The sequence below is a fragment of the Melitaea cinxia genome, chromosome 15 (genome assembly GCF_905220565.1).
Source record: "Melitaea cinxia chromosome 15, ilMelCinx1.1, whole genome shotgun sequence".
Taxonomy (NCBI): domain Eukaryota; kingdom Metazoa; phylum Arthropoda; class Insecta; order Lepidoptera; family Nymphalidae; genus Melitaea; species Melitaea cinxia.
This window is the reverse complement of record NC_059408.1, coordinates 6,052,022-6,065,860: the sequence shown is the minus strand read 5'-3', so window position 1 is coordinate 6,065,860 and position 13,839 is coordinate 6,052,022. Positions and strand designations below refer to the sequence as shown.

Here is a 13,839-nt window from a genome sequence, read left to right as displayed (position 1 = left end):
ATTATGTATATATAACTTAAGGTTTTTGTATTATTTATATAGTATAATCAAATTAAGCTTTTTACTTCACGCTGTAACACCACTTAATGAATTATTAAACTTTTTGAAGAATTAAAAATCTGACATATAACACAGCATATCACATTAACACATTGTACTTTATAAAATGCATTATATATATATATATATATATATATATATATATATATATATATATATATATATATATATATATATATATATATATATATATATATATATATATTAGTGCTGTGTGGCTACGGCACTAAAGAATTTAGCCACCCCCTCTCTTCCCGTGGGTGTCGTAAGAGGCGACTAAGGGATAACAAGGTTCCACAAACACCTTGGAACTTAAGAAGCCGACCGATGGCGGGATAACCATCCAACTGCTGGCTTTGAAATACACAGGCCGAAGACGGGCGGCAGCGTCTTCGGTGCGACAAAGCCAGTACTGCGGTCACCAACCCGCCTGCCCAGCGTGGTGACTATAGGCAAAACACATAAGTTCACGTTATTTTTGGCGTTAACTTGCGGAGGCCTATGTCCAGCAGTGGACTGTATAGGCTGTAATGATGATAATATTATATATACGATACTATACTGCGGATTTGAAATGAATAATCTAGAATACAGTTACCGCGCAGGATCGATAATTTTGAGGAAAAAGACCGGTTAGACGTAATTTGAGTTACAAAAGATTTTATTAAAAATATCTAAATCATTTTCAATTTATTACTGTTAAGAGAATATACAACTTTTTCTGAGTGGACTTCTCGGAGTATATAGTACTAGAATGTTAAGTGATACGTATGTACCTATTTCGTTTATCTGTCTTTAGAATTAACTACATAAACACAGCAGTAAATATGAATTTTTGGTTGTTTTGGATTTGCACTGGAATCAACATGAAAGTCGTTTTTTGATGTTGATACACCTGATATATTTTATACTTGGAAATTTCATCCAAATAAATAAATAACTTTTACTTTATATACTTATCACAATACCATATATTAAAGTCAATCAGATTACACAAACGGATGTGTAGTTTAGTACTTAAAGGCTATTGTATGACATACCTATTTGATCTTGAGCATGGACTCTCGATGTGGTACTGTGACAGGCATCCGAGGAATCTGTCCTTCTTGGACTTCTCCAGTTCCAGCAGGTCCAGTTGTTTGTTGTTGATACAGTATTGTTCTCGAAACTCCTGTAAAGAATTACAAATTATCTCTCGAATCCTAATTTTATAACATCTGTAATCAATATATATAATAAAAATGTAACGGATCGCTGTCTGTAAATGGAAAATATATGAGAAAAAATATTATTGGGACTGTGATAGATTGTTAGAATTTTTGTCTGTTTGTCTGAGCGTTTGTGCACGCTAAACTCAGAAAATACTTATCCGATTTAGATGTGGTTTACACTAATATATTGTGGTAGGCTTCACTTAACATTTGGGGTTTGTTCTATGTCAATCGGTTCTTAAATGAAAAAGTTAACGTTGAATATGTAAATACCCAAAACGCGGACGAAGTCGCAGCCACGGCTAGTCATAAATATGTTTTTTGGTTGCAAGCAAAACCAAAAAACGTTTATAAATATCTGTCTGTATCAAAAATATCCGATATAATTATGATTCGACGAAATATTCCTTCTACCGTCTTTATTTTATACATATAGAACATTAAGAATTCAAGTCCTACTCCGAGATAAATTAATTTATTCACATGAATTTGTATTCATTGAAATAAAGAGAGAAGTGAGCAAATAAAGAAAATATCTAATCAGATAGAGATGTAAATATACAAGTTGATTATAGAAAACGTTTTTATCGAGATATCTTTATGACTCCATGAAATATTGAACATGGGGACTTATGAATTTATCCTATTAGTCATATACTCGTATGTTACAGTAACCTTTTTTCAATAACTGTGGTACATATATGTTATGTATGTATATGTAGTTATTGTGAAATTTTAGAATATACCTGTCTACGTATTCTTAACAATAAATATGAAAATAGGCCTTAAAAATGGGAAACTGATCTAAATATGAATGTATTATTTATTGTTCATATATAAATAGTAGTATTGTATATGTGTTAGCTTATATATATATATATATATATATATATATATATATATATATATATTAACTGACTGAAAAAATACCTTACATAATTGTGTTTGCTCGCAAACGAAAAAAAAACCGACTTCAATTACATCGACAAGTAATACAACGTAGATCGACGAAAAAATAGTCAAGCAACTACGCGTTATTAAAGATTACTCAAAAAGTAGTTATCAGATCTCGATGAAATTTATATGTGACCACATGATAAACATCAGCTTTCGATTAAATTAAAAATTATCAAAATCGGTACACCCAGTAAAAAGTTATTACGGATTTTCGAGAGTTTCCCTCGATTCCTCTGGGATCCCATCATCAGATCCTAGTTTCCTTATCACGGTACCAAACTAGGGATATCCCCTTTCCAACAAAAAAAGAATTATCAAAATCGGTACATCCAGTAGAAAGTTATGCGGTATAATACAACGTAGGTCGACGAAAAAAGTGTCAAGTAAAAACACATTATTAGATATAACTCGAAAAGTAGTTGTTAGATCTCAAATAAATTTAAATGGGACCAATTGGCACACACCACCTTTCGATTAAAACAAAATTTGTCAAAATCGGTCCACGCGGGCAAAAGTTCTGATGTAACATACATAAAAAAAAAAAAAAAAAAAAAAAAAAAAAAAAAATACAGTCGAATTGAGAACCTCCTCCTTTTTTGGAAGTCGGTTAAAAAATACATTATATAAATAATTGTGTATGCTGGCAATTCGACTTCAATTACATCGACAAGTAATACAACGTAGGTACATGAAAAAATAGTCAAGTAAATACGCGTTATTACAGACTACTCAGAAAACAGTCATTAAATGGGACCACGAGACAAATACCAGCTTACGATAAGAATCATCAAAATCGTAACATTACATAAAAAAAATACAGTCAAATTCCCCCTCCTCTTTTTTTGAAAGTCGGATAAAATCTGTATAAAATTCTTATACTAAACATTTTTACTTCATACACAGTTCATATTCATTTTTTGGCTTTCTGCACTGTTTGCTAAGTTCATCCATCAACCCGTTACTAAAATAACTGATATTGTTCTCTGCTTTTATGATTGAGGATCTGTACACAACGTAAGGTTTCACAATGTAGTATATAAAGAATTTGTTGTGAAAATGCACGTTAGAGTAGATTTTTTTTATGAAATACAGAATATTTTTATTAATTACAAATCTATGACGTATTTTGTCCTACCTTTTGAAATATGAACTCCGAAAATAATTACGTACTTATAGAATTTTTTTTACTACGTCAGCATTAGAATGTAATTATTGAAATCTATTGACATTTTATTGGCCTATTGAAATGTAAATAGGCTAATAAAATGTCTTAATAAAATATTTTGTTATAATTACGTCAGTGTATTTTTTGTAGTTTCTTTTAAATAATACAACAATGACGGTAGGTCACAACTTCAAGAGCATTACATCAAGAGTTATTCAAAAGTCTTATTTATAATAGAAATTATCGCTGAAATATATAAATTATCGCGAATTCATACCTGTTTGGAGTACATCGTGGTCTTGCTGGCTGGCCGGTCGTCGCTGGCCTTCTGCCGCTTTCTGCCCGCGTTTTCATCCTCTGATTCGTAGCCCTTCGCCGAGTGTGCTATGTCCGCCTGATAAAAATTGACATAAATTGTGTATTTCAATTTGATGCATACTAAAATCACAACATCAATGCTAGCAAGGAGGGTAATTTCACAAAACATTAAAATTCTTATAATTTATGTTAGTTTCGTTATAGTCATGGAGCATAGGTTATAGTCGTCACTAAATAAGAGGCCAGTTTTGACATTTGACAAATACCCTCGAACGTAACTTGGCACGAAACTGGGCACGAAACTGTAAGAAAAAATAAAATAATTATTAATAACATTTTAGTGTTTTTAAAAAAATACGTACATTTTTTGGTGCCTTAAATAATATGATAGAATATATTGGGAGTTATCTTTTCGCGCTTACTTTACGGTAGCATGCAATTTCTAATTATTAAGGAACGTCTCAAAAACAGTTACGTTCTAAGTATATTTTTTAATACGAGTGCTGTAATTAGTTAATTATTAAAGTTCACCAGCTTCATTCGATTTTAATCGTAATTAAATATTGTGTAGGGATCTTTACCGAAAAAAAAGAGCTTGGCGCTCAAAGCCGTAAACAAAATTTTGATTTGGCTAATAAACCGTTAAAAAATAGTTCATTTATTTATTTTTTATTTATTTACTCTTTATTGTACACCACAATATGGAAATACAAAATAATAATAATACAGAAAACTTATAAATATGTAGTACAAGAGGCGGTCTTAGGGCTAGTTAGCCATTTTTTCCAGCCAACCCGAAATAGGATTGAGTATTATTTATTTGAAGATCGGGTAGGTGGTGCAGTTATATTATAATAAACTTACATACAGCTATCATTGTAATGATTAAAATTCCTTTTAACATTGGAAACAATATAAAAATATAAAATAAAGATAAATTGATCTTTTGTACCATTATATTATTTCAAATTACCTACTGTAGTGTGCCTACGATATAATAGTATGTAATCCATTTATTGGAGTAGTAATAAAGTATATTTTCAACCCTTCGGACGTGTTTAATTTAATAGCCACTGATCTGCACAGTACATGGCGACCCTGCCTGTAACAGGAGATCAGCGCGCTCGGGCACCGCATACCTTACCTTACGTGGAGTGACTAATAAAAAACAATGCTCGTGTCACAGTGCAAAGAATTAGATTGTGCTATCGAGTGCAATTGCGCAATTATATTAAAGCTGCAAACAATATTTAATTAAAATGTGCCAATCAACCCAGAATAAAGAAGAAGTGTTTTTAAACCAGAACGCAGCCGGTTCTAACTCAAACAGTGGAAACGATGTACAAATGTTGCACTGGAATTTGGGGTACCATACTATCATTTTAACTATTTTCACTATTTTGAGTGGCATTATATTAATTTACTACGTTTACAAATTATATAAAAAATGCCATACGCGATGGATAAGACAAGAATTATTTGCAACGACGTTTAGAAGTTCGAGGAATTTTGGTAGACAAGACCGGAACGTCCCATGTATGCGAGCTTTTGACCCAGCCCAGCGGACCCAGCAAGTAGCAAGTGATTAGTGAATTTGTGAAGTGCGTTTTCTTTTTTTTTATATTGCGTAATACATATAAAGGTGCTTTTATAATGTGTAGTTCAGTGCGCATAAGGAGGTATGAAAATATTTAGTGGACTGTAATCCTTATTTTATTTAGCTTATTTATTTAAAACTAGTTTGTGTTTATATAAATACCATTATGATAATACCATTAATATATACCATTATAATATAATAATATATGATTGTTAATGGCTCAAGATCTTGATCGTATTTTAAATGAACTTAAGTCAATTAAAAATTATCTTATTAAATTAGGACCTTTTCGGAGGTCGACGCAGGATATATAAGAAGGCCCATGAGTTATATGATTATTTTTTGTGTATTGTTAAGAATATAAAAGAGGGCGTAACTAAGGAGGAAATTAAATCCTCTGATTTAAAAGATTTAGAGTTAACATATGGACAAATAAACCATATTTTTCTTAGAATTAAGGAACTGTGTTCAATTTCTACTGATTGTAGTGTCGTTGAATGTAAAAACACCTCTAGCAACATGGAAAAATTTAATTTAAAAACTGCAATATCTTTGCTGCCAGTTATGACAGGTGACGAAAACGTCACAAAGTAATTAATTAGTAATATCGAAATGTATTCGGATATGATTGATGAAAACGGAAAAACCTCCCTAATAACTTTTATTTTAAAGTCTAGGCTGTCAGAGAGTGCTAAGCTACGAATGTCTCAAAATTATACATCAATTTCAGACTTGATAAAGGATATGAAGTCTTTTTTACTACCAAAAAAGTCTGATACTGCGATCCAATCGCAGTTGCAGCGAGCAAAACAAGGCGGGAGGACTATAGAAGACTTTGGTAAGGATATTGAATCTATGTTTGTCGATTTAACTATTTCTCAGGCCGACGGCGATTCACAAAAATACGAAATTTTGAAAACTATTAATGAGAAAAATGCTATTAAAAGATTTTCGGACGGCCTGCGAAATAGTCGAATAAGTACTATTATAGCGGCGCGAAATTATGTCACATTACAAGACGCAATTAGAGGCGCAATGGACGAGGAATTATCAGCGCAGCCAGAAGGAACAGTTATGAGTTATGGAAACACAAGAGGTAGGTCATCAGTTTATAATAACCATAATAGTCGTGGTTATAGACAGAGATATTTTAACAGTTATAACAGACGCCCCGATTCATCTTCAACGGCGTTGGCTACAGTTCGCGGTAGAGGTACGGTAACAAATTTTTCACGTCATAGTACTCGTACTAACAATAGGGGTCGTTCATATTCTCGTCGCGGGAACCGTAGCAATACAAATACTTTTAATCGAGGCCATAGGGTTCAAGGTCGTGAAAATCATATGAATATGATTAAATCGGCTGAGGAAACCCCTCAGGAAAATAATTGCAATATAATTAAAACAGATCATTTTTTTCGTCCATAATAAAGATAATGTAATATGTAATAATATTAACTCTGTTACTATGAGCGTATTAGACGTTCCTCAGAATTGGTTAATTGACACCGGCGCCTCGTTGTCCGCGGTAAAGTATGAGAATTTGATCGCGCTTAACATTCCATTCCAAATTGAGAAAATTTGTATCAGAGGTATAGGTGGCAACATACATTCCAAGGGATATGTTTATTTAAAGTTAAAAGTAAATGATATTGAATTAACGCATAAATTTTACGTATTTGAAAATCTACCCTGTCGAACCGACGGAATCCTAGGTCAGGATTTTTTAAGTAAATATAACTGTATTTTAAATTTTGAATTAAATACCCTATTACTTAGTACGAATATCGGAACTACTGTTATAAAGTTACAGATGGGTCAAATTGGTTACAACAATTATTTAATACTATCACCTCGATGTGAATCCTTGCATTATATTGACACAGATATAAATCAAGATTGCGTAATATTACCACAAGAATTATGCGATGGAATTTATTTAGCTAGTACATTAGTAACGCCTAAACAGGGAAAAATACCGTTAAAAATTTTAAACACAAGAGATGACGTAGTAAAATTAAGTTATTTTACGCCAACGTTTGATTTATTAAGTAATTATGAAATTTGTTCTTTTAGACCAAACTTAGTTAACGCGAATCGAGTAAAGAAATTATTCAACTTATTAGAATTAAATCATTTAAATGAGGAGGAAAGAATATCTATTGAGAATATATGCGCGAAGTATTCAGATGTATTTTATATTGATGGAGATAAGTTAGGAGTAACTAATATATACAATCAGTCTATACATCTTAAAGATAATGTAATGCCAGTTTATAGTAAACCGTATAGGATACCAAAATCATTAAAACCCATAGTAGATCGTCAGATTAGTAAAATGTTGGAAGAGGATATAATAGAAGAAAGTCAAAGTGAATGGTCTAGTCCCCTTCTTCTTGTACCAAAAAAAAGTGAGACTTTAGGCGATAAGAAGTGGCGCATAGTAATTGATTATCGAAAGTTAAATGAAAGAATACAAGACGATAAATTTCCTTTGCCAAATATCAATGATATATTAGATGCTTTATCTGGTTCCGTATATTTTAGTCATCTCGATTTAACACAATCTTATTATCAACTTGGCCTTCATCCAGATAGTCGAAAAGTAACCGCATTCACAACCGATAAACAATATCAATTAAAAAGGTTGCCAATGGGTCTAAAAACTAGTCCTAGTGCGTTTAGTCGAGCAATGACAGTGGCAATGTCTGGATTAAACTATGAAAAATGTCTTATATACCTGGATGACCTTGTATGTTTTGGCCGAAATATAGGTCAACATAACAAAAATTTAATAGATATTTTAGAAAGATTACGAAAGGTAAATCTAAAGCTAAATCCACAAAAATGTGTTTTCTTAAAAAAAGAGCTATTGTACTTAGGACATGTAGTTTCGGCGCAAGGTATAAGTCCTGATCCTGAAAAAACAAGAGTAATAAAAAATTATCCTAGGCCATGTAATAGTGATGAGGTAAAGCGGTTTGTTGCGTTTGCCAACTATTATAGAAAATTTATCCCTAATTTTGCTGAAATCACCATACCACTTAATAAATTAAGTCGTAAAGGAGTTGAGTTTGTATGGACGGATGAATGTGAAAACTCATTTTTAAAACTTAAAAATTGTCTTGCATCCCCACCTATATTACAATACCCAGACTTATCAAAAGATAATGAATTTATTTTACACACTGACGCGTCTGGGGTGGCAATTGGTTCAATGTTGTGTAATAAAAATAATCTACCCATAGCATATGCAAGTCGCACACTTAACAAGGCTGAAATTAACTATCCCACAATAGAAAAAGAATTGTTGTCTATAGTATGGTCAGTACGTTACTTCCGACCCTATTTATTTGGTAAACATTTTACTATTAGGACTGATCACAGACCTTTAGTATATTTGTTTAATATCAACAGTCCCAGCAGTCGTTTATTAAAATTTAGGCTGAGTTTAGAAGAGTATGATTATAAGATAGAGTACGTGAAAGGAGCGAATAATGTGGCTGCAGACGCATTATCTCGCATAGTTGTGACATCAGATGAGTTGAAAGAGATGAATAAACATATCGCGTCTGTAATGACTAGACGGATGAAGAGAATGCAAGGCGATGAATGTAAAGATACCGATTTGGTCGATAACAGTTCCACAGATTGCAGGATTGATCACCCTAATGTCGTGGAATTGCTTAAAAAACCAAACTCGGGAGTCGAATTTAGATACGAAAAATATAAAGCTAGTTGTCATGATGATGTATGTATACAAGATAAACAATTTTTATATTTACCATCGAAGTATACAATCTATAGCGATGTAGACACCCGATCATGTTCTGCGCGAGCCGCATTCGTGAGGGGCTTAGAGTCTTTTTGTAAAAAAATAAATATTGACGAGTTGTATATTGTAAAAAATAAGAAAAACAATCTATTGATTGAATGGTTAACCAAAGAAATAAATAATAATCCAAAGTGGTCCGGACCACGACTTTGTGTTATTAATGGAGTAATGAAAGTAGATGACGTCAACGATAGAAGAGTGATTTTAAATGATTTTCATTTACTACCCACAAGTGGACATGCAGGCGTTAGGCGCATGCTAAATAATATTAAACGATATTATTTTTGGCCAAACATGTGTGAAGATGTTAAAAAGTTCGTAAGAAGATGCGATAGCTGTCAAAAGCAAAAGCACTCCTTACCAACTAAACAACCTATGGAAATAACAACAACAGCTAAAAGCGCTTTTGATAAAATTTATTTAGATATCGTTGGACCATTAGAGAAAGATTATGATAATTTTTCATACATATTAACTGTTCAGTGCGAATTAAGCAAATACGTAGAAGCTTATCCTTTAGAAACTAAGGACAGTGTTAGTGTAGCTAGAGCTTTTGTAGAAAATTTTATTCTTAGGTATGGGGTACCGCGAGAAATTGGAAGTGATCGTGGTACTGAATTTATGAGTAGTACTATGAATGAGGTATGCAAGTTGTTGCATATCACACATATTTCATCCACTGCGTATCACCACGAATCTTTAGGATCTTTGGAAAATACTCATAAATCTCTTAATTCTTTTTTGAGAATACAAACAGATAACAATTCTAGACATTGGAGTCATTGGTTGCAATATTGGTGTTTTTCGTTCAATACAACCGTACATAGTGAAACAAAGTATACACCTTATGAACTTGTTTTTGGCAAAAAATGTAATTTACCGAGCAATTTATTAAATAATAATATAATAGAGCCTTTGTATAATGTAGATAATTACCCTAAAGAATTAAAATATCGTTTGCAAAAATCTCAATTTGATGCTAGGCAAAATTTAATTGGAAGCAAACAGCATAGAAAATGTATTTTTGATAAATATGTAAATCCTATAACTTATAATAAAGATGATTTGATCTTAGTTAAGAATGTAACAGGAAATAAATTAACTTGTCCAATTTATTCAGGACCTTATAAAGTCTTAGAAGACATGTCATCAAATGTGAAAATTTTGAAAAATGGTAAAGAAGAAATTTTACATAAAAATCGTACAAAACTTTACTACACTTGATATTATATAAATTTATTCGAAATTTCTGTCATGTGTAAATCCTAATATTGTATTATAATACAAATTATTACTTACTATTTACATATATGTATTGTTGATTTAAGTTAAGAAAAAAAAAATGTAACCTTAGAATTTTTTTTTTTTTCATTTTATGGGGCGTGTAGTGTGCCTACGATATAATAGTATGTAATCCATTTATTGGAGTAGTAATAAAGTATATTTTCAAGCCTTAGGACGTGTTTAATTTAATAGCCACTGATCTGCACAGTACACTACCTTATTAAAGTTTAAGTTAAATTTCTGATTAAAATTATAATAAAATGCACTTTACATTACAAAAGCAAATCGATCAACTACTCATACAAATTTAAATCGATTTATGGTGAGTATCAAATACCGAGTCGTATGGTTACGTACGCCCTGATGACAAATGTCAAAAAAGGTAAGGCCCTGTAAACGATCAAATTATTTGTCAAATTTTTGTTTTAAAAACGTGTTTGTCAAATTTTTTGAAAGAATGCAAGCTTGTTTGACGTGTTTGTCAAATAATGTAAATTTTTGATGTGTTTGATGGAAATTTTGATTGACGGTGTGTTTGATAAACCTTTTTGATAGTGTGCAACTGTGTTTGTCAAATAAAATCTCAGTTATCGCCTTAAAACCATGGAGAACACAACTACAATGGCTGTGTATTCCTTTATAATTATAACTATAGGAACCTGTATGTTCTGTTCTTTGTAAAGGGATATGTATTTCTAATTTGTCATGCCAATATTTTTCAATTTTCTAGTGTTTTGGGTATTTGGAACATAAAAATACTTATTATTATTATGTAATATTTATATTTATTATATATTTGTTATTTTGGTTTCTAGGTGTCATCAGTTTATTTGATCTATTGGTTTGATCGTATGCGCTTTTGTTTCATGAAAACATGAAGTTTGACAAACAAATTTGTGAGTGAACAGGGATCTTTATATTCATAAAATTACCTGTCATAGTCGTACGAAAAATAAATAGTAAGTAGTAATAAAAATAGTAGGAGAAGAATAAATTATAAAAAAAAGAAAAACGGGATTTTTAAACGGCAGAACATGCATAGAATATTTTTTCTTAGTTTTACAAATATTGATTTGTTTTAATGGATATTTAAATTTCAAATTTTTTAATATTTTGTATTTTAAATCCATGTATTCCAAAGTGTTATATACACTTGTAGGTGATAGCATATTAGATACAATTTTCTTATATATTGTTTAATAATAAATAAACATATATTTTTTGTACTGATTTACATATACATATATAAAAGATCTACATTTTGATACTGCATATTTGAATACAAGAAATATAATAGAACAAACCTATCCCAACACTTGTTTATGTTATGTTTCGGATTTGTCAATGTAATTAGAACAAATATTCTCATTACATTTCATATTTTAAAAATACGCGGAAATTTACTTAATGCATACACTTCTGACTGCATACACTCAGAGAAGAGCTTATAGTTAAGCAGATAAAGTTTATACCTAATAGTAGGTTTTGATTTGGCTCTCATCAAAATAAACATCAAAATAATAAAGTATCAAAAAAACGAGTGTGCTTTAGACCACGTGACTGAAGTAAAACTTTTTTAGCAATAGGCCTTCACATTAGGCCTTCACAACTCTGTCTTAGATATACGAAATGTACCTGGCTATTTGAGAAAGAGAGAAAGAAAATGTGCGCTCGCACCTCTCTCTCTTGCTCCGTTCGCTTTATCTGATCACACTTTTCGTAACGCTCACATCACGCATTCACCAGTTTGCTTTAGAGTACACCACTGAAGTAAAACTTACGAAACGTAACTCTCTCTTTCAATCTTCACTAACTTATATCTCCCTCTCAACTGCTGTTCGCCGCGCCCGATAACACTTTTCGTAACGCTCTCGTCATGCATTCATCAACTTACTCCCCAAGTCAAGCGTACGTAAAGAAGTTTTACTTAAAAGGTCACAATCAAAGAAAAGAGCAAGCTTACGAAGTGTTGACGTAGTGGTCACACACCTGCATTTGAAAAACATTCGGAGTATTATACATACACACATATTTTTTTAAAAATAAACAACGGAAAAAATATATATAAAATATATTAATAAGTTCAAAGTTTTGAATCGATGTATGTAACTTTGTAATTTTACGATCTAAAGTAACTAATTCTAAGTTAATTAATTAAGTCAGACAATGAACAATGAGCAATAATACTAAGTAGTTTCACAGTTATCTGTCACCTTTGTGAAGTTTGCAGCAAATTTAATAAAATATCAAGTTTAATAGCTCTTCTGTAATTTATTGCGAGTTTATTACGCTTTCTGTAAATTTGTTTTTAATTGTGTTTTACTTGACGTTTTAATAGCTATTTTTTTGTTTGTTGGGTTTCGTTATAAGTTCATTTTGAGGTAGAAATACCTATAATAATTCGCTATACTATATGACTAATTTTATAAACATTAATTTTAAATACTATCATATTTTACTAATAAAGGCTGACATATTAACAAATCTTAGAAATATACTTTGTATTATTATTTTGTTAAAAATTGCATCATCATCATCATTTCAGCCTATCACAGTGCACTGCTGGACATAGGCCTCCACAAGTTCACGTCAAAAATGGCGTGAACTCATGTGTTTTGTCCATAGTCGCCACGCTGGGCAGGCGGGTTGGTGACTGCAGGGCTGGCTTTGTCGCACCGAAAACGCCGCTGCTCGCCTTTGGTCTTTTGTATTTCAAAGTCAGCAGTTGGATGGTTATCCCGCCATCGGTAGGCTTTATAAGTTCCAAGGTGGTAGTGGAACTTTGTTGTCTCTTAGTTGCCTCTTACGACATTCAAGGGAAAAGATATATATAAGGACTATATTCATTACAACCGTAGCCACAAGGCGTCTGTTAAAAACTTTCTTGAATTCAATTTAATTTCGTTCCTGAAGGAAAAGGTACTAAGGGATACAGGCATTTTAGTTATGTTTTTTTGTAAAAAAAACATTTCTTATAAATAATCACTTTATCATTTAGTTCTTTACAACACAATCTGATCTTGGAGTTTTTGATTAAAGCAAATTTCGACATTCGATGTTGTAGAACATTATTTTTGTATTAAAAAAATAATAATATTTAATATAAAATTTCTTTGTACCATTCTAATTATGTAATCGATCAAGAATTTTATTACTAGGTAAATTCAAGTGACAGAATCTTCAAAGCAAAAAGTTTTTTTTTTCAATTTACATAATTACGCTAGAGCTTTTAATATGAAGATGAAATAAAAAAAAAGAGTAAGTGGAAAATGGAATAAAATACTTAGAATACATCAAGTCGAATCAAATTATGTAATTCGCATCATTGCAATGTAATGTCATTACATTAACTATAATTTATTATTTAAAAATGAATACTTAGTAAACTTATGATTCATAAAGGCCTTTG

General features: G+C 31.4%; 1 protein-coding gene across 1 annotated transcript in view; it reads right to left on the bottom strand.

The window, feature by feature from the left end:
* The window catches only part of LOC123660638, a 59,719-nt gene extending 55,131 nt beyond the window's left edge, over positions 1–4,588 (bottom strand). Inside the window, exons 1-3 of the mRNA XM_045595694.1 lie at positions 4,580–4,588; positions 3,671–3,787; positions 1,101–1,231 (exon numbers count right to left, since the gene is read on the bottom strand). Of these exons, the coding sequence (XP_045451650.1) occupies positions 1,101–1,231; positions 3,671–3,787; positions 4,580–4,588 (257 nt within the window). The remainder of the gene's footprint in view (positions 1–1,100; positions 1,232–3,670; positions 3,788–4,579) is intronic.
* Positions 4,589–13,839: the final 9,251 nt, after the last annotated feature.